At 38.5% G+C, this 24,526-nt stretch overlaps 1 protein-coding gene and 1 long non-coding RNA gene across 5 annotated transcripts in view; one reads left to right on the top strand and one right to left on the bottom strand.

Annotated features, from left to right (window-relative positions):
- Nucleotides 1–416: 416 nt before the first annotated feature.
- On the bottom strand, nucleotides 417–4,263 carry LOC139034428 (uncharacterized). The gene is made up of 2 exons (XR_011486928.1): nucleotides 4,123–4,263; nucleotides 417–640 (listed from the first exon to the last, which is right to left on the bottom strand). It is a non-coding gene; the product is annotated as an uncharacterized lncRNA (long non-coding RNA).
- Nucleotides 4,264–4,305: 42 nt separating this feature from the next.
- The window catches only part of DCTN4 (dynactin subunit 4), a 33,675-nt gene continuing 13,454 nt past the window's right edge, over nucleotides 4,306–24,526 (top strand). Inside the window, exons 1-10 of one of the 4 annotated variants that reach the window (XM_070465648.1) lie at nucleotides 4,306–4,486; nucleotides 7,125–7,195; nucleotides 9,546–9,724; nucleotides 14,937–14,980; nucleotides 17,044–17,151; nucleotides 18,334–18,354; nucleotides 18,749–18,822; nucleotides 19,043–19,155; nucleotides 19,456–19,565; nucleotides 23,421–23,494. In XM_070465648.1, the coding sequence (XP_070321749.1) occupies nucleotides 4,352–4,486; nucleotides 7,125–7,195; nucleotides 9,546–9,724; nucleotides 14,937–14,980; nucleotides 17,044–17,151; nucleotides 18,334–18,354; nucleotides 18,749–18,822; nucleotides 19,043–19,155; nucleotides 19,456–19,565; nucleotides 23,421–23,494 (929 nt within the window). In that variant the 5' untranslated portion in view covers nucleotides 4,306–4,351. Of the gene's footprint in view, nucleotides 4,487–4,707; nucleotides 4,777–7,124; nucleotides 7,196–9,545; nucleotides 9,725–14,936; nucleotides 14,981–17,043; nucleotides 17,152–18,333; nucleotides 18,355–18,748; nucleotides 18,823–19,042; nucleotides 19,156–19,455; nucleotides 19,566–23,420; nucleotides 23,495–24,526 lie in introns of those variants that run through there. The other 3 variants (XM_020885123.2, XM_020885125.2, XM_020885124.2) reach the window with 3 other exon arrangements.

Raw genomic sequence — 24,526 nt, 5'->3', positions numbered from 1 at the left:
CCTGTAATGGCTCCCTACATCTTTCAAAGCAAAATCCAATGTCATTCAAATGCCTTCAAGATCCTACATGAACTGCACCCCTATACCTCTCCCCCTTGCTCACTCCTTCTCAGCCCCCCTGCCTCCCTGCTGTTTCTCGGTTAGGCCTTAGAAACTGCTCAGACTCTGCTTAGAAACCTCTTTCCCCGATGGCCACCTGGTCCATTCCCCACCTCCTTCAAATCTTTGCTCCTATCTTACCTTCTCATGAGCCCAACCCTGACCACCCTATTTAAAATTGTGACCAGCCTCCTTCTCCTCTTTCTTCCTTTACCTTCTTAAAGAAGTTACTTAAAGACCAAAAAAAAAAAAAATTTTTTTTTTAATTTAGGGGTGTCAGATAGTTGAAGATTGTATTACTGAGTTAGGCTGGAATCTAATTTTCAATTCTCTTTTATTCAATTCAAGCAATACACTGGTGGTCTTCTAGAAGCAAGCTTTAGGGTTGGAACGTGAACTATAGAGAGATGGAAGTCCAGCTAAGTGTGGAAAGTCTATAAAGTTGGACCAGGGATCTGCATTCAAGCCTTAGCTTCACCTCTAATGTCCTTTGGGAATCTGGGGGTGGATCTCTTCCCTTCTCTGGGCTTCAGCTCTCCATCTTGAAAATAAGGGTAGAGGATTAATTAATATCTAAGGTCACTTTTGGCTCTATAGTTCCATGACTTTGCCCTTATCTCACTGAGAGCTATGACTTCTTGTGTCAGTTGCGAGCTCCCAGGGGTGAGTGGACAAACAAGCGGGAGTAAGGGATCAGTGGCACAGAGAGTGCATGGTCATAAACTATCTCTTATGAGCCAGCACCTGAGGGGCCTGAGGTCTGCCTTCAGCACCAGCAGCAACTGGCTAACAGCTGCAGTGTTTAACCTGAAGTCACCTCTGCAAACTCCAGCCAAAAAAGGATGCCCATCTCAGCTCCCTGCATCCTCAGCAGAGCATAGAGGAAGTGTTCCATGCTGCTACAGAGTAACATTTGGAAATTTGGAAAACTCAGCAGTGGCCACAGGACTGGAAAAGGTCAATTTTCATTCCAATCACAAAGAGAGGCAATGCCAAAGAATGTTCAAACTACTGCACAATTGAACTCATCTCACACGCTAGCAAATAACGCTCAACATTCTCTAAGCTAGGCTTCAACAGTATGTGAACTGAGAAATTCCAGATGTTCAAGCTAGATTTAGAAAAGGCAGAGGAACCAGAGATCAAATTGCCAACATCCGTTGGATCATAGAAAAAGCAAGAGTTCCAGAAAAACACCTACTTTTGTTTCATTGCCTATGCTAAAGCCTTTGACTGTGTGGATCACAACAAACTGTGGAACATTCTTAAAGAGACAGGAATACAAGAACACCTTACCTGCCTCCTGAGAAATCTGTATGCAGGTCAAGAAGCAACAGTTAGAACCAGACATGGAACAACCAACTGGTTCCAAATTGGGAAAGGGGTACATCAAGGCTGTATATTGTCATCCTGCTTATTTAACTTCTATGCAGAGTACATCATGAGAAATGCCAGGCTGGATGAAGCACAAGCTGGAATCAAGATTGCAGGGAGAAATACTCAATAACCTCAGATATGCAGATGACACCACCCTTATAGCAGAAAGTGAAGAGGAACTAAAGAGCTTTTTGATGAAAGAGGAGAGTGAAAAAGCTGGCTTAAATCTCAGCATTCAAAAAATGAAGTCCATGCCATCCAGTCCCATCACTTCATGGCAAATAGATGGGGAAACAATGGAAACAGTTATAGACTTTATTTTCTTGGGCTCCAAAATCACTGCAGATGGTGACTGCAGCCATGAAATTAAAAGATGCTTGCTCCTTGGGAAAAAAAAGCTATGACAAACCTAGACAGCATATTAAAAAGCAGGAACATTACTTTACAGACAAAGGTCCAAATAGTCAGAGCTATAGTTTTTCCAGCAGTCATGTATGGATGTGAGAGTTGGACTATAAAGAAAGCTTAATGCTGAAGAATTGATGCTTTTGTGTGGTGCTGGAGAAGACTCTTGAGAGTCCCTTGGACTGCAAAGAAATCAAACCAGTCAATCCTAAAGGAAATCAGTCCTGAATATTCATTGGAAGGACTAATGCTGAAGCTGAAACTCCAATACTTTGGCCACCTGATGCAAAGAACTGACTCATTGGAAACGACCCTGATGCTGGGACAAAGTGAAGGCAGGAGGGGAAGAGGATGACAGAGGACGAGATGGTTGGATGGCATCACCAACTCGATGGACATGAGTTAGAGCAAACTCTGGGAGTTGGTGATGGGCAGGGAAGCCTGGAATGCTGCAGTCCATGGGGTCACAAAGAGTTGGACATGACTGAGTGACTGAACTGAACTGAAACGGTTAGTTTACCAAGCAGAGGGAGTTAGGGGAAGGGGACAAGCCTTGGTTAGGCTTGAGGTATGCTTGGGAAATTCCTGTTGAAGACAAGCAGAGAGCATTCTAGAGATGTGAAACTCATGTGTCCCAAATGGGAAACTTCCAAGGCAAAAATGAGTAGGCTATCCATTAAGGTTCCACTTGACCTTGCATTTGCTTTCTTCTCTTTTTAGAATAGCAACTGGTTTCCTACTCAACTGTAAATATGAATGAACTGACACAGTGTGAAAGGAACTGCATTTGTGGAATCAGAAAACAGAATACTACTCTACCAGGAGTGAGAAAACCTGGGGCATGTTCCTTTGACTCTCAGGGCTTCATTTCCTCCATTTGAAAACTACAAAGATTGAACCAGGATCTTTCTAGTATATGATAATTCTCAGTTACCCAGTCTACTACCCCTGGAGGCTATAGCATGCATCAGCAAACTCCAACCTGTGGCTGTTGTCTGTTTTGGTAAAAACCTGCCAGCACCACTAAGGCAGGCTGGCCCTGTGAGCCTCAGAAATGAAGCCAGGTATCTTCCTGTGACTCACTTTCCCCTTCTGTTCCCAGTGCCTGCCTCCCATGCCAGTGCCTGGGCCTTGCTACTGCCCAGGGCCCAGGCTGGTCACTACCCTGTGCATTACGGATTCTACTACTGGTGATTACTAGTCACAGAGCAGAGGAATCTCAGTCTACCCCAGTTATGGCCACGCTTTCCAGGGAGAAGAGAAGAGCAACTGGGATCTCAATGGAAAGCCTACTCATTTTTGCCCTGTGAGATAAAAATAATGATAGCACCTGCCTTCTGGAGTTCTGGTGAAGATTAAATGAGACTACATAGTTTTGACTCAGTGTCCTGCATTCAGTAAGTGCTCAATAAATGTTAACTATTATTACTATTCAGTTCTATTTCTTCTCAGTCACCAACTCTAGTATCAGACAGGTAGTAATACAACACTGGGCTTCCCTTGTGGCTTAGCTTAAAGAATCCACCTGCAATGCAGGAGATCTGGGTTCAATCCCTGGATTGGAAAGATGCCCTGGAGAAGGGAAAGGCTACCCACTCCAGTATTCTGGCCTGGAGAATTTCATGGGTATAGTCCATGGGCTTGCAAAGAGCTGGACACTACTGAGCGACTTTCACTTTCAATTCTAGTACAAAGAGAAAAGCAGTGAACTGAAGCTGGTAACGTGGGCTCCAGTCTCTGCCAGCCCAGCTCTAAGTGGTCATTTTACACGTCTAAGCCTTAATGCATGCACTAGAAAAATGTAAATGATACCTAGCAACACTGTTCATTGATTTCATTCCTTCATTAACATCCACAATATAGACTTGGCTCTAATGCTAAATATGGAAAACCAGGAAATGAGATAAAGCTTCTGCGTGCAAGAGCTCGATCTAAGAAACTTCAAAAAGAGATAACATCTGTGAAAGTTTCCTATAGGTCAATAGTAAGGTTGTCGGAAGGAAGTGCTGGTGTGGACTCTTATGTTTTCTAGTTCCCAAGAAACTCTGTCTTAGAAATCCTCCATCTAACTTCTGGCGATTTGTTTGGAAGGTGAGGGCGGGAGAGGCAGTTGTAAATAAAAGAGCAAGCTTCCTGTTAGAAATGAAGGAAAGAACAGTACTGAGTCTGTCTGGATTTGATCTGCGACTCCACATCTAGCAAAGCAACGGTCTGAGCTCCGTCCGGGCGGTTGACACTCACAAAAATGCTGGAGGGAGACGAGGTTGGTGGGACAGGCCCCAAACTGGGGGAGAAAGCTGGTAGCACAGCTGAGCATGCGCATTTTGACTTTCGTCAGGCGCAAAGCCCCACTTGCTCGGAAAGCTTACGTCAAAGTCTACGTTAAAAGACGTAAGGAAGGAAGCTAGGGAAACGCCGGCCCTCGGGTCACGTGACGCGCCGGGAGCGTCGTTGACTCCTCCCCCACAAGATGGCGTCCTTGCTGCAATCGGAGCGGGTTCTCTACCTAGTACAGGGAGAAAAGAAGGTTCGGGCCCCGCTGTCGCAGCTTTACTTCTGCCGCTATTGTAGCGATCTGCGGTCGCTGGAATGTGTGTCTCACGAGGTAACGCAGTCGTCCCATGAAGAGTGTTGGGGGATGGGGGAGGCGTTCCCCCTAGTCACCGCGACCAGCGGGGAAGTTCCGCCGGTTGGAGGCGGGTAGTCATTTTCCTAGCATGCTGATTGGCTTTGCCTTCTGTCACTCAGTTTTGTCTATGACTTAATTTGCTTATAATTTGTCACTTGGAAAGGAGGAGCGGCCTTGGGTGGGGCTGAGCGGCCTTTCTGTTCTAGAGTGTCTTCTGGTTGGACAAACTAGACTTTGGGGACCCTGGCCATCTGCTGCGGGGCTTGGTAATAGGGCGGGTTGTGGGGGGAAAAGATGTGGGAGCGCTTAGTTAAGGCCCCTTGAGAGGCGAGATACAGTCTTTCCAGGATTGATTGAGGTAGTGGGAAAGTCCGCGGTCGCTCTCATCCAAGCGCCTCCCATCCTGGAAGTTCTGCCCCTCCTTGGGCAGAAACCCGGCCTTCTGACTGCCTTGTTCTGTTTCCCGGCCCAGCCCAAGGCCTGCAGCAGAGAAGAGGGTTGGGATGGGGTGAGCTGAGTGAAAAGCGCTTAGAATCGGATCTGTTGTTTAAGAAGCTCAAAGTATTATATTTATGGCGCTTTTCCTGGGGGTGCATTTCTGTCCTTCACTGATACAAGTGGGCTTTGGAGGTGGGATTGCTCAGAATGTAAAAGACCCCACCCTGCGGGAAAAAAATCATCAATGAATAACAAAGCCCCAAAACGTCTGCAGCACTTGGCACGTGTTCATTCAGTAAGCTTTGGGGATTAAAAGACGGGTTAAGACATAAATCCTGCTCTTGAGTTACTTGCAGGCTCCGGAAGGAAAAGCTGATTAGTAGTAATAATACATAGTTTCTGTTTATTCAGTACTTTCTGCGTGCCATGTGCTTTACATAATCTCTTTTAATCATTCTACAAACCAACAGAATAAATACCTTTAAAAAAAAAAAAAAAACACTTTACCGTTAGGGGTTTCCTGGTGGCTCAGTCCGTAAAGAATCCGCCTGCAATGCAGGAGACACTAGTTCGATACCCGGATGGGGACGATCCCCTGGCGGAGGGCATGACAACTGACTTAAGGATTCTTACCTGGAGAATCCCATGTACAGAAGAGCCTGGTGGGCTACAGCCCAGGGGTTGCAAAGTCCTGAAGTGATTGATGACTCTTGTACTTCACAGTTAAAGAAACACATAAGTGTTTGCAGTATGTCACACAGCCAAAAATTTGAGGAAGGGAGGAAGGACCAGGGTTTGAAACCAAGCAGCCTGATTCAATGGACTTCAGTCAGGATCCCTGGACTGTTAAAATTGCTTATGAGAATATGTCCTATACTATAAGCCATTTTACACATTATTAATTACTATTTTATTGAGAATATTTTTCATACTATTCAGAATAGTCAGAGAAAGCAGTTAACACAAGGGAAAAAGAAAAATCAATGCTGTTTTATATACAGCATTTGTTTTTCTCTATTAGCACTTTGTATGCTTATCCCTTTGGCAGGTCCTTTCTCTCTATGATGCCCCCCTGTCCCAGCTTCACCTCCAGAATTAGACTAGATTCTCATTTGGTGATTGGTAGGGAGCTAGTTTTCACAATCTGTAAGGACACCTTCAGCTATTACATTCAGTCTGTGTCTTTTATGGACTGGTGTGCACCTGAGAAACGGAAGCCATTAGGGTTTGGGGGAGGATGATGCCAATGAAGGCTGAAGCAGTCCAGAAAATTCTAACGGGGAGCCTGGAATTGGAGCTGCACTTGAAGAGAGGAGCATAATTCAGAAAGGAACAAAAAGTAGTGAATGATGAGTAACTGCAAATATAAGTTAACAGTACTGTATTTTGTGTTCCTGGTGACTATTTGAGCAGCAACTTTATCTTTCAAAGGGGTTCTGTTTATAAGCAGATGATAAAAACAGAAACCAGTTTCTGTCATAGTATTTATGTTCGGGTGAATCTGTCTTTCCATCTGCAGATGCCCAGAGTTCTAGAATTATCAAATAGGGTCTTCCTACATTAAAGGAAATAATTATTCAGTCCTTAAAAAAATACAGTGAATTTAATTTTTATACTATGTTTTCGAGCTAAATACAATAAGACTATCTTATTAACTTAGTGGCTTAATTTGCCATTTAAAAATCTCTAGTTGGTTGACTGTAGCTAACTTTGTAACTGTTAATTTATGCTTTTCTTTAGTGAACATGTCAGTTACATGTCAGTAATGAGAGAACTTTTAAAATCTCTCTTAACCATTAAAGTGTGGTCCAGTTATTGCAGTCCCATAAAGCTAGAGTAGATAAAAGGATATTTGATCACAGCTCATAAATTGGATTATTTGTTAGAGTCTTCTTTAACATAAATGTATTTTAACATGTCTAATACATAAAACCCTGGTGAAAGGGAATAGGAAAATACAGAAAAGAAAAATAGAAGGATTTCAGGAAATTGAGAGGTTAAGAAAAAAACAGGTGATTTTTATAAGAATAAACCCTATGTTGGAAACAGTGCAAGTTCTTTGCCAGAACGATGGTCTCTCACCTTCTGCTGCAGAATAATGTATTTTAAATTTCACTATTTGTTATAGGTATGTACACAAGCCAAGATGATTTTTTGATTTCTTGTTTCATTCTAGGTGGACTCCCATTATTGTCCCAGTTGTTTAGAAAATATGCCATCGGCTGAAGCCAAACTAAAAAAGAACAGGTAAGATGGGATCCATTTTTCCTATTTTCCACAGCTAAATTTTAATAGCTGGTAAGAAAACACATGAAATTAGCTATTTTTCTTTTTTTAGCATCATTTTTTGCCAAAGATGACACTCCCACTAAAAAAAAAAAATTGTATTTTATAACAGTTTTGGACTTAAGATAACTGTGAAGATGATAGAGAGAATTCCCTTTAATCTTTACCCATTCTCCCCTATTGTAAATGTCATCTATTAGTATGGTATTATTTGTCTCAATTAATGAATGTTATTGGTAGCATTATTATTAAATTTAGATTTCCTCAATTTTTCTTCTGATCTCATTTTTCTGTTCTAGGATCCTATTCAGGATACCCACATTGTATTTAATAGTCATATCTCTTTAGGCTCCTCTTACTGTGAAAATTTGTTAGACTTTCCTTGGTTTTGAGAAGTACTGGTAAGATATTTTGTAGAATATCCCTTGATTGGAAGTTGTCTGATGCTTTTGTCATCATCTGAGAGAATGTGTTTTGGGGAAGAGGATCACATAGGTAAAGTGCATCTCTTACCACATCATATCAGGGGTATATACCATCAATATGACTTTTCACTGCAGATGTTAACCTTGATTACTTGGCTTGAGCTATTGTTTGTCAGATTTTTCTGATGTTAAGTTACTCTTTTCTTTTTTTCCTTTTCCATATCATACTCTTGGAAGGAAATGTACTAATACAGCCCACACTTAACTAGTAGCAAGTTATGCTTCCCTTCCACGAGAGCTGTCTTCATGAATTACTTGGAATTCTTTTGCATGGAAGATTTTTCTCTTTTCCCTTTTTTATTTATTTAATCATTTACTTAAAGCAGCGTGGACTTGTGAATATTTTTGTATACTTTAGATTATACTCCAATACTACTATTTTTTTTTAACTCAGGTTGTTCCAGCTTTGGCTCTTATAACCCTTTTTTAGTAGATTTCTGTCTCCCTTTGGCATACCCCCATCATTTTATGGCATTGAGGGGGAGGGAAGCGTTATTCAGTTGTTTGAGAACTTCCTACTTACTCCAGGCTCATCTGTGTTTTCTGTTCCAGAGCCATTTCTCCAAGGAGTCCTGGTACCTTTTACTAGAGATTGGTGTTAAAAACCAAGATCTGAGTAATAGATATGCTCATTGTTACTGGTGCCATTTTGATTTTTAGCATGGTGTGGAAGTCCTTTGCAACCAGTCACACCTTTGTACCTCCATGGATATAAACCACTATTTGTCCTTCCTGTCCTGGAGAAACAGCTCCATATAAACCAGCTTTGTATGCCATCCATACATTTATTTTGTCATTTAATCCTTAAAGTATCCCTTTAAGTGAAAGTGAAAGTGAAGTCGCTCAGTCGCGTCCGATTCTTTGCGACCCCATGGACTGTAGTCTATCAGGCTCCTCCGTCCATGGGATTTTCCAAGCAATAGTACTGGAGTGGGTTGCCATTTCCTTCTCCAGGGTATCTTCCCGACCCAGGGATCGAACCCTGGTCTCCCTCATTGTAGACAGACACTTTACCGTCTGAGCCACCAGGGAAGTCCTTATCCCTTTAAGGTAGGTACTGTTATTATCCTTACTTGAGAATATTGTCCAGTAGCAAAATATCACAGAAAATTGGAGTTATAGGACTTTAGAGCAAGTCTCTGACTGAAGGTAGGTACAATCTTGATAATCTCAGGTGGTAGGAAAGTAGAAAACTTTCTACTAGAAAAACAAAAAGGCATGGAGGCCCCTGTAGGGGAATGTTGACTGGTCCACTAGGAAAAGTAATGCCTGAAGAGAGCCGAAAGCCCTGAAAATGCCACCCTTCTGAACCATTTCACCTTGGTAGCATTATTTGGTATCTGTTTCAGCTCTCTGGCATAGCAAACAAGCAATTATTTTCCAAACCCAGTGTCAGAGCTTATTGAATTGTTGCCTGTCAGTTTTCCATTGTGCAATTGGTCTGTCCTCTCTAAAGTCATAAGCTGTGACGTTTCTTTGTCCCACAGAATCTTTGTGGTCTGTGCAAGCATAAGAAGAGTCTAAAAGTTAACTCCAGACTGTTAACAGTGATCCCCTCTGTGAATAGGCTTGGGTCATGCTGTAGTTATTCAGGAACTTTGGTGATGACTGCACGTTTTAAAAAATAATTAGCATGTAATGCCTTTGAAATTTTAAAACAGTTTATAAGAGTCTCTTCAGAGTACTTTTGATTTCTTTTTGTTTGAGAGTCACCCTTCCCTTATAGTTCTCTTTTGAATTCCTGACATATAGAACAATATCTTGAACATAGTAGGTGCTTGGTAAATACTTGTTGAATGAATCAGTGGTTGTTTGTTGTATTTTAGATGTGCCAACTGCTTTGACTGTCCTGGCTGTATGCATACCCTTTCCACTCGGGCAACAAGCATCTCCACACAGCTTCCAGATGACCCAGCCAAGACCACCATGAAGAAAGCGTACTATTTGGCCTGTGGATTTTGTCGCTGGACGTCTAGAGATGTGGGCATGGCAGATAAATCTGTGGGTGAGTGAGATGGACTTCAGCATGAGATTTTGTGAAATCAGCAGAGTTGCAGTTGTACACAAATCATGAATTATGTTACTTGTTGGGAGGTAGGTGATAAATTCAGAGTATTCTGCCACTAAACTTCTATGTTCCCAAATTCTCACATTTATGACCATGATATTTCATTGAAAACTGGCTATTCTTAAGGTTGGTAAAATAGCATTTATATATCTGACAGGTTTTTTTAGAATCAAAAGATTAATGTTCTTCATAAAAAATAATTGCTGCTGATGGTGAAACACACCATGAACAAACTTAAAGGATTAAAGTGGCAAATCTTATATCATATTTAACAGACTACAGATAAATAACCAAAAATAAGAAACCCTTATAAATCAGTAGGGAAGCTACTCAAGAAAAAAAAAAAATTGTCAAAGAATATGAACAGTAGCCCTCAGAAATGGATATAAAAATGTTCAATAACCAAAATGTGCACAAATCATTGGAATTTATTTTTTGCACACAACTTGGTGAGATGATTTTTTAAAGTCAATAAATATGCAAAAGGATATGTTTCAGTTTTACTAGTAATCAGGAAAATGCATATTAAAACTTAGTCCATTGATTTGGCAAAATTGTAAAAATCTGGTAGTGTGACAGAAATATAGGAAAAGTTTTTTTGTCTGCTACCACCTTAGAGAGCAATTTGACATTTATTAAGCTTTTAAATTGCTTTTATTCTTTTATCCAAAAATTCCATGTCCAGGTATCTATCCTGGAGCATTCAAACACATGCTTAAAGAGACATCTATATATATCATGCTGCTGCTGCTGCTGCTAAGTCACTTCAGTTGTGTCTGACTCTGTGCGACCCCATAGACGGCAGCCCACCAGGCTCCCCCATCCCTGATTCTCCAGGCAAGAACACTGTAGTGGGTTGCCATTTCCTTCTCCATATATATCATAAGCGATACAGAAAAGTTATGTGTGTTTGGACCTAAAGACAGTCTAAAATGTTAATTACCTCTCCATCATTTTTGTGTTTCAAAGCAGAGGTTGCACTTAATCTTTATTAGGAAGCTTCCTTTATTTTTTCATTTTCTGTACTCCATGGTTAATAACAGAGAAACACTCTTTATTACAGTCAGTTCAGAATCTTGAGTTGCTATTTATTTTTTATATAAAAAGTAGCACTGCTAACTCTCCATTGTCTTTTTTCTTTCTGAAATTTCATTAATTTTCTGAAGTTTTTTAGACTTGTTAAAAATTACCATTTTTAGGTTTTCATTAAAAATGTCAACTTACCATCAAGGACCTGTTGTATAGCACATGTATAGTGTTATGTGCCAGCCTGGATGAGAGGGAGGTTTGGAGGAGGATGGGTACATGTGTATATATGGCTGAGTCCCTTCGCTGTTCACCTGAGACTGCCACAACATTGTTAATCGGCTATACCCCAATACAAAATGTTTAAAGTTTGAAAAAATATCAGCTTACTAGTACATGAGGAAGCCAATTAAAAAATTATGTTATTTGATGTAACTCAAATGAAGATGGACATTAGGTAAAAATTTCCTATAGTTTCTCATATAATTTGGTAGTAAAAATGGGTGAAGTTCTTTCAGATTCAACTCTGTTCTTAAAACTTAATTCTTGATTTTCTTGAGTTTGCCCTTGGTGTAGAATGCCTGAGCTCTTGATTATTTTCCTAATTTCATACATTATTTTGATAAAACATTCTTCAAAAACAGAAAGTTAACAAACAAGTTTCTTAACGTGTTTGTTGGTGGGTAGGTATTTCCTGAAATATGATTTCTGTACCATCTTTTTACATTGTCAGTAAATATTTGTGTCTTAATGTCGGTGTAGCAAATAGATTGTTTAAATTTGTTTATGAATTTAAGTTAGAAAAAAAAAAAAAAGAATTTAAGTTAGATGTGAAAAACAACCTCAAAGTGGCACTTAGTTCAGTGAGTTAAAGTGTATTTTTTCCATGTTTGTATTTTGTTTCTTTTTATCAGATTAAACAAAACCAAGAAATCCAAATAGATTTCTCAGTTTGTTACTCTGTAAATCTTTTTTTTGATACTTTTTGGACTATAAACCATTAGGATTGGATAATTTATTTTTTAGAATTTAAAGCCTGTGCTTATTTCTAGAAATCTAGCTCCTCTAAGGGTATGTTGACAGTGAATAGTCGGAGCTCTTAAGAAGTACAGATAATTTCATTTCTTCCATGATGTCATTGGTATCTGAGAAGCCCCGAAACCACTTTAGTTACAACTATTTGTTTATTTATAAGTAAGCCCTTGTGTCAGTAATGTGCAAAAACTTATAATGAGATCATAATGGCTCTCAAATTTGTGTTTAGAATCAATCAGCAGTTCTAAAAATGCAATTAGGTAAAACTTAAGATTTTTCTAAAATATTACTGAAACATTTTTTTCACATAATTATTTTTCATGTTTGCCTTAAGTAAAGCAACTTTTAAAATATAAATATTGTACTAAAGGTTGTTGCTGCTGCCATTTCCTGCCAAGAGTTACAGTGTCACTGTCAACAGGAGTCGTTTTTATTTGGGAAAAAAAGTTATTTTTATAAAAATAATACACATTCATGAACTTACCACTCAGCTTAAGAAATTAAACAGAACCAAAACAGTGTAAGCCCAGTATAGTCTTCCTCCCATTCCATCTGTGTTCTGTTTCCTAGAGAGAGATGGTCATCAGTCTTGAATTCAGGTTTTCATCAGTTCTTTGCATATTTTTGCAGTTCTCCACATAGTATGTAGCCATTAGCAAATGTGTTTCTCAACTTGAAACAAATAGAACCTTGTTTTATGTATCCTGCTACAGCTTATTTCTATCAAGTTTGTTTGTGGTATATAGTAGTGATAGTAAGTGATTCATGCCTGACTTAACCACAGTTTGCTTCTTTAGTCTCTTCCAAATGGACATTTAGGTTGTTTTCAATTTTTTGCTTCTGACGACAGTGCTGTTAGACTCATTCTTACATGTGTTTCCTGTCACAGGAGCAAGGGTTTCTCTGCATAACTTAAAGTAAAATTGCTGGTTGTAAGACGTGTACATCATTAGCTCTCCAAAATATGATTACCAATTTTTGCTCCCACAAATATATGAGTAAACTATTCATTGCTCCACATCCTTGGCAGCTCTTGGTACTGTTGGACTTCTTTCAAGATTTTCTAAACTCATGGTTGTGAAATGGCACCTCATAGTATTTTCCCCTTTTTTGGCTTAGCTTTATTGAGATATAATTTACCTATAATGAAACTCAGCAATTTTAAGTGTCGAATTCTTTGATTTTGGACGAATGTGTATAGCCACTTAGCCACCTCCACAGTGATGATACAGAATATTTCTGTCACCCCAAAAAAGTTTTCTCATGCTCCTGTGGAGTCAGTTCCTTCCCTGCACCTCCTGGCCCTTGACTACAACTACTTTCTTTTACTGTAATTGTGCCTTTTCTAGAAGTTTACATTGTTGGAGTGTTTTACTCTTTTGTGTCTGGCTTCTTTCTCTTAGTATAATGCTTCTGAGATTCTTTCATGGTTTTGCTTTTTTTGTTTTTGAGTTGTATTCGACTTCCCTGGTGGCTCAGATGGTAAAGCGTCTGTCTACAATGCGGGACACCTGGGTTCGATCCCTGTGTCGGGAAGATTCCCTGGAGAAGGAAATGGCAACCCACTCCAGTACTCGTGCCTAGAAAATCCCATGGACGGAGGAGCCTGGTGTCCATGGGGTCACAAAGAGTTGGACACGATTGAGCGGCTTCGCTCGCTCACCCTGTTGTATGGGTATACCATATTTTGTTTTCATTCTGCAGTTGATAGACATTGAAATTTTTTCCAGTTTGAGGCTCATATGAATAAAACTGGATATGAACATTTGCCTACAAATTTTAGTGTAAATATGTATTTTCATTTTTCGTGAGTATTTACCTAGGAATTGAATTGCTGAGTTAAGTGTTTGTTTACCTTGACTGAAAACTGTCAAACTGTGTCTCTAAGTGGTTGTACAGTTTCAGGTCCTCACCAGCAATGGAGGAGAGTTCCAGTTCCTCAGTAACCATTAGTATTGTTGGTCTTTTTCATTTTGGCCATTCTAGTAAGTGTAGTGATACTTCGTTGTGGTTTTAAGTTGCAGTTTCTTAATATGCTTATTTGCCATCTGTGTATTTTCTTTGGTGAAGTGTTTGTACAAATCTTTTGCCTATTTGCCTATTTTTAAACTGATCTTTCATCTTTTTGTTGAGTTATGAGAGTTCTATATTGTGGATACAAGCCCTTTGTTGAATATATGTTTTGCAGATATTACCTCCCAGTCTGTGGCTTGCCTTTTTATTTTCTCAACAGTATCTTTTGAAAAACACAAGTTTTTAATTATGACGAGGTTCAGTTTATCAATTTTTTTTTTTTAATAATTTGTCCCTTTTGTGTCCTAGTGAAGAAATTAGCTTAACCTAAGGTTGTTAAGATTTTCACTTTTGTTTTCTTCTAGGAGTATTATGTTTCAGCTTTTAAGTGTAACTTTATTACAATTTCAGGGTAAATATTGTAAATGTGAGGTGTAAGGGTTGAGCTTAACTTTTTATAAATTTGTGTAAATTGTTACAGTACCATTTGTTGAAAGTATCACTTACGGTTTTACTTTCAGCTTTCTGGAATAACTTTTTCCTTTATGATTTGTTTGTGCTTTTGTTTCTTATGTTAAGAAACTCTTCTCTAAACCAAGGTCATAGAACATAGAAATTGCACAATATTGGAGGTAAGGGCAAATTCTCTGGGGACAGACTGCCTGGGTTTGAATTCTGGCTTTATTGCTTACTGTCTCTGTGACTTTGGGCAAGTTATTTAACTCTCTGAGCTTCAATTTCCTCATTTGTGAAATAAGACTAATAATGAAAGTCTCTACCTCAGAGAGTTATTATGAGAATAAAATGAAGTTTGATACATTTCACATACCTGGCAGAGAAATTATACATGTATTAGTTGTAGAGGTGGTCCTAGTGGTGGTTATTATCACCATCATTATATTTAAAGAAAGAATTTGATTTTGAGCACTCTGGCCTATGTAATTTCTAGGAATCTTTCTTGAAAATTCTGTGATTTTATGTTTTTAAGTTTAAGTCTGTGGCCTGCAGATGACCTGTTTTTGTGAAAATAAAATCAGATTATGTAAACCTTGTTTAATATTCCTTTATTTTTCAGCTAGTGGTGGTTGGCAGGAACCTGAAAATCCTCACACGCAACGGGTAAGTAAAGGGTCATCAGTGAGAGGATGACATGAGGAAAGATGAGGAAAAAGACCATTTTATTAGTGAATATGGCTTAGGCTTATAAATCTATGATGTGTGTTTTGGTGTCTTTTACACTTAGAAAGTGCTTCTTGTGTAAGACATTAAATCATAATGGCAGTTTTTTCCAGCCTGACTTAAGTTAATAGAGAAACCTAAGAGTAATTTTATTTCTGTACTCTTGTGAATTGGAAAAAGGAAATAATACGTTTCTGATTTCCGTATACCCACAAACTAAGTTACAGGGTCCATTTGTTCTCAGAAATACCATATCCTCAACCTGTAAACATATCAGCATATCTTAAGTTTGGAAACACCACTAATTTAGAAGATGCTTTTGGAATCAGTAGCAGTCATGATTTAGACATCCTTTAATAGTTCACAGTGAATTGATCTCTGCAGTGTACATTAGGACTGATTTTGTTGCCTTGGAAGCAGAATATTAGAAAGATGCTGAAATGAAGTTGTATAGTCAAACTGGAAATTAAATAATAACTTACAATTATTCACTTATGACCTCAGCTAAAATTAGAAATACTGAAAATATTCTGGATGGGAGTGTATCCAGTTGGACCTTTTCACATATACTATTGTCAGTGTGAACTAGTACAGCTTTCTTGGTCTCTTAGCAGTATCTACTTCCTGGACTCTGACCTACAGAAATACCTGTACTCATGCACAAAAATCTGTATATTCAGTTACCAAGGAGTTATCAAGCATATGCTCCATCTGTGTGCCAGGGAGCATGCTGAGCAATAGGAATATATGACCTTTCCTCTCACAGAGTTTAAGACTGATGGGAAAACAAAATCAATTAATCCCCAGATAAAGGAAAAACTCAAAGTAATGTGAAGGAGAGAGAACCTGTGTGTGTAAGCATTTATTATAGGGAATTTGAACTAGATTAGTCTACATCTGAGGATTGCACTAGGATCTGAGGACAACAGGCAAGAGAAGGGAAAGGATTCAGGGTGGAGGAACACTCAAGGCAAAGAGCTTGTAAGTGGAAGGAGCAAGTTGTAGACCAGTGGGCAAGTGCGCCAGAGTGGAGCGTTGCGGTAGGTGAAGGGAGAAAAGGATTTGGGGCCAAACTGCAGAACCATGTGGACCAAGTTAAGGCATTTGAGAAGCCTTTAAAGCAGAAGAGCTGACAGGATCAGATAAGTGTTTCTAAAAAATAATTACTATTGAGTTGAGAGAACAAGAGTGGGTATCAGGAGACCATTTACGTGCTCTCAGAGGAAATGGTTAAATACCTTTAGGACACCTGTGCCATTTAATAAGATGCAACTTTTAAAAAGAATGAGGTAAATCTATTAATATATGTACTGAGTGGAAAATTCACACGTAAAGTGAAAAAGTTTTAAAAGAGCAAGTTTTTCCCCCTTATATGGAAAATATAAAGACCTATATTTATTTTGCACATATAAAAATTGTATGTCTATGCATGCATTTTTTAATGTATGCAGAATATAATATCATACCTGTGCCTGTGTGTAAGAAAGATTTCTCACCTGTAGTAGTGGATACCTGTGGTGAGGAGAAGGGTGAACGTGGGCACGAGAGATAAAGAGAAATTTTACTTTCTATTCTTTATATTTCTATATTGCTTGAACTTTGTATGGCTTTTACGATTAAAGTATATTTTTGAAATGAAAATATGTGTTGGAGTTGAGGAGAAAATCGAGTATGAAATGTCACATTGTTGGAAATAATGGTCCTGTGGCCATGCCAGAAAAATAGGAGTGGTTGTGAGGGGAAGTAAGCAGTGAAATAAAAGAGCAGTGAAAAGAGAACGTGGAATTTTCAAGCCTTTTCATTGCTCATTTCTTCTGTTGTTGAACTTGAAAGTTCCATTTCAATTCTGAAAATAGATCATGTAAGGAAGACAAATTCTCTTCTGGGAAGAGAAACTTGCCCACTTTAATGTGTCTTTTCTATTCATTATATGTCTAGTCAGTTTAGTTGATGAATTTCCTAAGCTTCTTGTTAGCTGTTTCAAATATTTTGATTTCTTACAGATGAACAAACTGATTGAGTATTACCAGCAACTTGCTCAGAAGGAGAAGGTTGAGCGAGATCGCAAGAAACTGGCACGGCGTAGAAACTATATGCCTTTGGCTTTTTCGGTGAGAACTTGGTCCAAAGAGGAATTTCTAATTCACTGATCAAGACCAGTATGGTATAAGAGTGGTGAACATTTCAGACAGTGGCCATTGTCTCTAGATTCCTGAATGATGGCTAGCAAAAAAAGGTCCCTCAGGTGATAGGTGTTTAAGTCCAATGGATATGCTTTTGCTATATCATTAGTTCTGTTTGAGTTCTTTGAGTTTTAAGTACATTTGTGTTTCTTTCTCCATCACTCCCCTCTATCATCTTCTTATTTCCTAAAGAGGCTACTATTAGTTTTGTAGGCACCCATGTTTACAGCTTTTGCATATTACAGAAAGTCAGAAGAATATGAACAAATGGTAGATTTTATTCATGTTACACATGTAGTCCACCCACCTTTGGCATCCTGGTAATAGTGATTTCTGGGCTTTAGTTATCATAATTTTTTGGCACCTCCCAATATTTCTCCAGTGTGAAAAATACTGACTTTTATACTGAGCTTTTTTGTGGTTAAGTAAGTAGTAATATATGCAGGTGTAATTTTGATAGAAATTATTGATCAAAGTTATTCTCTACTAGTTTGTAAACTACCAATTAGAAGTGAGAAATTAGGATTTGAAACTTTTGCTATTGTCTCCCCAAGTTTTATTTGCTCCCAGAATAATGTATTTTTTGTGTGTTTGATTGGAGCCAAGCAGGTTGGCATTTAATAAATAATGTTTCTTGAATGGAAGTGATATATCAAACTCAGTGCTGAGTTCTTTATACGTATTACTGTGTTTAATCCTCACAACAGTCCTGTGTAGTAGGTGGTATATTCCCGTTTTACACTGAAGGGAATGGGACTTCTAATGGTTAAATAAATTCTTGTACTGCTTCTGCCTGAGAATTAGTTAAGCCATTAAAACCCTAAGAATTGGTAAGAGTCATATAAAAATGTCTTTTAGAATTTAGTAAAACATTACAACTTGCAAAGCATCCACATTTGCCAGAGACTTTTATGACATCTCAGTGAGTTTTTTGAACAACCCAGTGGTCTAATCAGCATATGTAGCAGTGTATTCAGGGAGGACTTTGCATTAAGTGTGTTTGTCACTCTCCCAACTCCCCCATGACCTGCCTGCTGTATGAGCTTGCTTCTATCTTACCCTGCATTTTTTTGTCTCTGTTGCAACCTGCTGCTATTTTGGGGCCTACAGCAACATACTATTCATGTAGTGGTAAGTTATTTTATCATTCTTGCTGACCCTAAAGTTAGCAGATGATCACTGGTGTTCCGAGAAGACATTCATCGTGTGTCTTAGATACTTCACATAGTTTTCTGGTCTAAGCCATTGCTTAGATATTTTTAGATTAAAAATCACATTTTGCTCATTTTCACTGTATTAATGTAGTTTCAATCTCCATGTTTGGTGCTTTTGTTGCCATTTTGAGAATAAGATGATGTGGGGCTACACTTACTCTCTTTAAAAGAAGCATTTATTAGCTTTTTTTTTTTTTTTTTTTTGCTTATTTCCCTGAGCTTCTCATGCTGTCCCTCCCCAAATTCTTTATTTTGATACATAGCATATATAAAAATAGAATTTCTAAGAGAAATATCTTAACTCTGTTTAGGACAAATACGGTCTTGGAACCCGGCTTCAGCGACCAAGAGCTGGTACAACCATCAGTACCCTTGCTGGACTTTCGTAAGTTTGGACATTAAATGACTTTGAGGGATAAAGCTGGTATCAAAATGAATATTGAAGCACTGTGGTTTTAAAGTAACAGTTGCCAGTGGGGAAGAAGATGCTCATACTTAGGAAAAACCTAGCCAGAAAGACTATTCTACAATAGAGGAGTACTTTAGTTAGCAATATCATGGACTTTTAGGTGGAACCTTGAGAAATGACTGCTTTTATCTTTTAGCCTTAAAGAAGGAGAGGACCAGAAGGAGATAAAAATTGAGCCAGCTCAGGCTGTAGATGAAGTGGAACCTCTACCTGAAGACTATTACACGAGACCAGTAAATTTAACAGAGGGTAATTTTATACATGATTCTACTTTGTTTCTGTTTTACATCTAATTCTGTTTTTGTTACTTCTGTGCCTTGTGATTTTTATTTTTGATATGAGATTTTTAATGTAGTTGTTAGTACTAAAATGAATCATGCAGAAAATAAGATAGAGGTAATCCTTTGAAGAAATGTCTGTCAAATTTCCATTTTTTTGTTTTAAAGAGTGCTAGTCATAAAGGCAGTGTTATTTTGTGTAGTCATCACGTATACATCTGATTTTGAGCAAGTCACTTAAACTAAGCATGGTTTCTGCCTTTCATGCTAGTGACCACCCTTCAGCAGCGCCTCTTACAGCCTGACTTCCAGCCAGTCTGTGCCTCACAGCTCTATCCTCGTCATAAGCATCTTCTGATCAAACGGTCCCTGCGCTGCCGAGTAAGTATTCCTGTCTGTAGGGTTGTCATTGTGTAAGAGAAAAGCAAAAATAAATGCAGTTGGCATCTGGTCAGTATCAAAACCTCCGGAAAGTAGTAACTAGAAAATGTTTATAGAGAATGTTCCAGTGTGCAGGCACTATTCTAAAGCTTTCAAGATAAGCTTAAAGCCCCTAAGTCAATGAGGTAAGTACTCTTCTTTGTTAGCCTTATTTTACAAATGTGGAAGCTGGGGTATCTGTAGGTTAAGTTCATACTGCTAACCCCTAAAAGAATACTGAAAGAATATAAAGCTTTTAGGAGAGTAGGGAGGAAACAAAAAGGACTGATCTTTAAAAATCAATTTAAAAGAAAAGCAAGGACCTCCCCTCCCCCTCCAGCTGTGTTGTGGGGAGGAGAGAGGAGGGTGGGGAAGTGCCTTCCATGCCTATGCTTCAGGGGTATCCAAAAAAAAAAAATAAAAGCAAGAAAGAAGAAAAATAAGCAAATCCAGGCTCTGGAAATCTATGAAACATCAGAGTCTCTTCAATTAATAAAAGAAATACTGTAAAAGAAAAAATATCAAAAAAGGGAAAGGAAACATTTTAGATCAATACCATCCAACAGAACTTTCTGTGGTGATGGAGATGTTCCTTTATCTGTACAGTCCAGCATGTTAGACACAAGTCACATGTAGCCTACTGAGCACTTGAAATATGGTAGTGCAACTGTGGGTCCTGAGTCTTTCTAAGGTGAAATTCATTTAAATAATGACATATGACTAATAGCTCCTATTATCAAATAATACAGCATTAGATTAGAAGAGACTTAGGCCTGTCAACCAAACAAATAGAGTGTATAGACTTTAATTCCTGATTCAAACAAAGCATAGAAAGAAAGAAGGGAGAGATAGAGGAAGGAAGGAACCAGAGGAAAGAAGAAAATAGACCATGCTACTACTAATCAAAAGAAAGCAAGAGTAGCCATATTCATTTCAGACAGAGCAGACTCCAAAGTAAGGACAGTTACCAGGGCTAAAGAAGGATATTACATAATGATAAAGAGGTCGGTTCTCCAAGAAGATACAACCATTCCTAATGTACATTTGCCCAACAATCGTGTGTCAAACCATGTGAGGCAAAATCTGATACAGCTATAAGGAGAAATAGATGAATCCACCATCATAGTTGGAGACTTTTAACACCTGTCTCTCAGAAATGGACAGATCCAGCAGGCAAAAAATCAGTATTGTATTGACCCATCAACCTCCCTGGAGATACACCTGTACAAATACAAACCAAAATATGAAGAGACTAGGATATATAAACCCAGTGAGTACTGCAGATCTATAAGAAACAATGTCATAACATGGGATGTATTTATAAATGCAAAAAAACAGGGTGTATAGCAGGCACATAACTTTTTATGTAAGAAGAGGGAATATATATATACACACACACACACATATAAAAAGTATTTGCTTATGTTAGATTTATAGACTGTTGAAACAGAATAGAGAAAGCAGAAACAGACTTATGCATGTCGGGAAACTTGATTTTACCAAATAATGGCCTTTCAAGTCCCTGGGGAAAGAACAGCCTGTGAAATCATCTCAAGTGATTCTATGAAAGAGAAAGGGGGAGGGCTCTAACTTAACACGATACACAGAAGTCAATTTTAGGAATCTTGAAAACTTTAAAGAGTAAATATGAAGAGCAATACTTCTAGAAGGAAATATGGAAGAATATTCTTTATGGCTTCTGGTTAAGGGAGTAAGTAGTCCATAGTAAGATAAACCATAAAGGATAAAATTACATATTTGACACGTTAAAATTTGTACCCCCATTACAAGGAAAACCCATAAAGAAATGAAAAGATAGATCATAGACTGAGAAGAGTAATTTGTAAAGTATGTAATTGACAGAGAATTAGTATCCAGAATATGTGAAGAAGTATAACAAATCAGTAAGGAAAAGATAATACCCCATTATAAAATTGTCAAGTAGATACTAATGTGCCAGTTATGGCGAGGGAATCCCAGTTCCCAGTAAAGAGGAGAGATACTCAAACATGTACAGTAATCAGGAACTGTATATTAAAACTGCAGTGAGAAACCATTTCATAATCATCAGATTGGCAGAAGTTAGCAATTTGGCAATATCCATCAAAACAACAAATGCACTTTTAGGAAATTATCCTACAGATATATTTATGCAAGTGGGAAGTGATTTGCATACAAGATTACTCATTGCTGTGTTATTTGTAGTAGCAAAATTGTGGAAGCATTTATCAATTTGGGTCTGGTTAAATAAATTACAGAATTGTTAAATAGGACACAGAGATACCTCTGTGTATGTTGGTATATAATTTCCAAGATAGATTTGGTGAAAAAGGCAGAAGAATATAAAATGTTCTCTTTTGTGTTACTGTGAAAAAGAAAGATGATGTGTGTGTATACTTTTTATGCTCATCAGCTGTACATGAGAAACTGGTTGGCTTTGAGGAGAGGAGCAGTAGGATCAGTAACTGGTATCTTTATAGTGTTTCTTTTCTAAGGTTAAAAAAATTTTTAACTGGATATAGGTGGAGCCTATTCAAGATAGTAAGCAAGTTATTGTTTATTCTAAAGCATGAGATCTGGAATCACAGCACTTGGATTTAAATCCCAGCTCCAAGTCTTACTGGCTCTGTGATGTTTGCACAGATTATTTACCTTTCCCGTGCCCCATTTTCATCATCTGTGAAATACAATATTTACAGTACCTACACCTACCTCCTACAATCATTGTGGTGTTTAAGTTCACTTAAACCAAGAATGCATATCTTTTAGACTAGTAGAGACGAAATTAAAAAGGACTAATAATAACATAAAACAAAGAAGGGACTTCCCTGACAGTCCAGTGGTTAGGACACCATGCTTTCACTGCAGGGGGTATGGGTTCGATCCCTGATTGAGGAAGATCCTGCATGCCACTGCAAGCCACAGCCAAAAAGAAAACAGGAAAGAGGAAAACTCAGCAAAATTCACATTGTTCACACTTAATTAGAAATATGTATTAGGGACGTCACTGGTGGTTCAGTGGTTTCAAGTCCACCTGCCAAGGCAGGGGAAACGGGTTCCTGGGTCTCTGATCCAGGAAGATCCTGCATGCTGTGGAGCAACTAAGCCCTTGAATTGCCACTACTGCGGCCCGAGAACCTAGAGCCTATGCTGCTGCTGTCACTTCAGTCGTGTCTGACTCTGTGTGACCCCATAGACAGCAGGCCACCAGGCTCCCCTGTCCCTGGGATTCTCCAGGCAAGAACACTGGAGTGGGTTGCCATTTCCTTCTCCAATGCATGAAAGTGAAAAGTGAAAGTGAAGTTGCTCAGTCGTGTCTGACTCTTAGCGACCCCAAGGATTGCAGCCCACCAGGCTCCTCCGTCCATGGGATTTTCCAGGTAAGAGTACCGGAGTGGGGTGCCATTGCCTTCTCGTAGAGCCTGTGCTCTGCAACAGGAGAACTCACCACAATGAGAAGCCCTCTAACCACAACTAAAGAAAGCCTGTGCATGGCAGTGAAGACCCAGCATAGCCAAAAATAAATTTAAAAATAAAAAAAATTTTTTTAAGTATTTGTTAGTTATTATTTCAATTTGAAGCACTAAGGGTTATAATATTTGATAGTGTGGTTGCATATTTCCAGAAGTCCAAAACATCATCTTTCCTATATTTTGGTTATCAGTAATATACACTGTTTTAAAATACATGTGATCTTGCAGCAAAATAAAATCAAACTGTACTGAATGCTGTGCTTCTGAGTTTAACAGCTGTGTGGATCAGCAGATTGTATTCTTGTTTTCCTCCGATACATATTATATTTTTTTTTCATTTTAGAAATGTGAACATAATTTGAGCAAGCCAGAATTTAATCCAACATCTATCAAATTCAAAATCCAGATGGTTGCTGTGTGAGTATTTGGGCTTGGTGTTTCAGGTTACTGTTTTGTTTTTCCCCCACTGAAATGTGCTTACTCTTGGCTTAAAAAAAGAAGAGAGAAGCTACATCAGAATAATCTTGCTATTCTGTTCTTGTTTTGGTTTTGAAATACATAACAGGAAGTTTAAGGCAAGTCTACAGACACAGAATCCAAGGTGTTTATATCAGGGACATGTAATAGTATGGTCTCTGGCAATGTGGTATGTTGTTGGTTGGAGAGTCATTCATTCCAAATGATAAAGTACCTAAGTTTGGGATGATCTCTTTAAAAAATAAAGTAAAAAACTGTAAATATAGCAGATGGAAGACTATCCTATAACACTATTATTGAACTATGTTCTGATAGTGCTTTGTTGCATGGGATGAAAATAATTAAATTCATGTTAACTCACTGGGACTTGTCAGTAGAAGGGAATTTTGTGTATGAAAATCATCTATCAAAAAGAATAATTAGGAAATTATTGTCTTGACTTTAGGGTGAGAGAGCCCTTCCTGAGTAAGGCAGGAAGCCCAGAAGCTAATAAGGAAAATAGCCAGCTTTGACCTTAGCAGAAAAATATGAGTTATAAAAAACAAAATTGACAACAAAGTCCTGAGACAGTCGAGTAAGAAAGAATATTTGCTACTCCATGATAAATAAAACTTGAATATCCCTGGAATGGGTGGGATGGGGAGATGAGGTGGGGCAAAGGATTTGAATATGTCACTCACAGAATAGAAATTCCAAATGGCTGGTAAATATATGGAAAGATGCTGAGACTTGATAGGAAACTTTTTTTTTTTATTAGTTGGAGGCTAATTACTTTACATCATTACAGTAGTTTTTGTCATACATCGAAATGAATTAGCCATGGATTTACATGTATTCCCCATCCCGGTCCCCCCTCCCACCTCCCTCTCCACCCGATCCCTCTGGGTCTTCCCAGTGCACCAGGCCCGAGCACTTGTCTCTTGCACCCAACCTGGGCTGGTGATCTGTTTCACCCTAGATAATATACATGTT

This window comes from Odocoileus virginianus, chromosome 3 (genome assembly GCF_023699985.2).
Source record: "Odocoileus virginianus isolate 20LAN1187 ecotype Illinois chromosome 3, Ovbor_1.2, whole genome shotgun sequence".
NCBI classification, from domain to species: Eukaryota; Metazoa; Chordata; class Mammalia; order Artiodactyla; family Cervidae; genus Odocoileus; species Odocoileus virginianus.
This window is presented reverse-complemented; position numbering and strand designations above follow the sequence as displayed.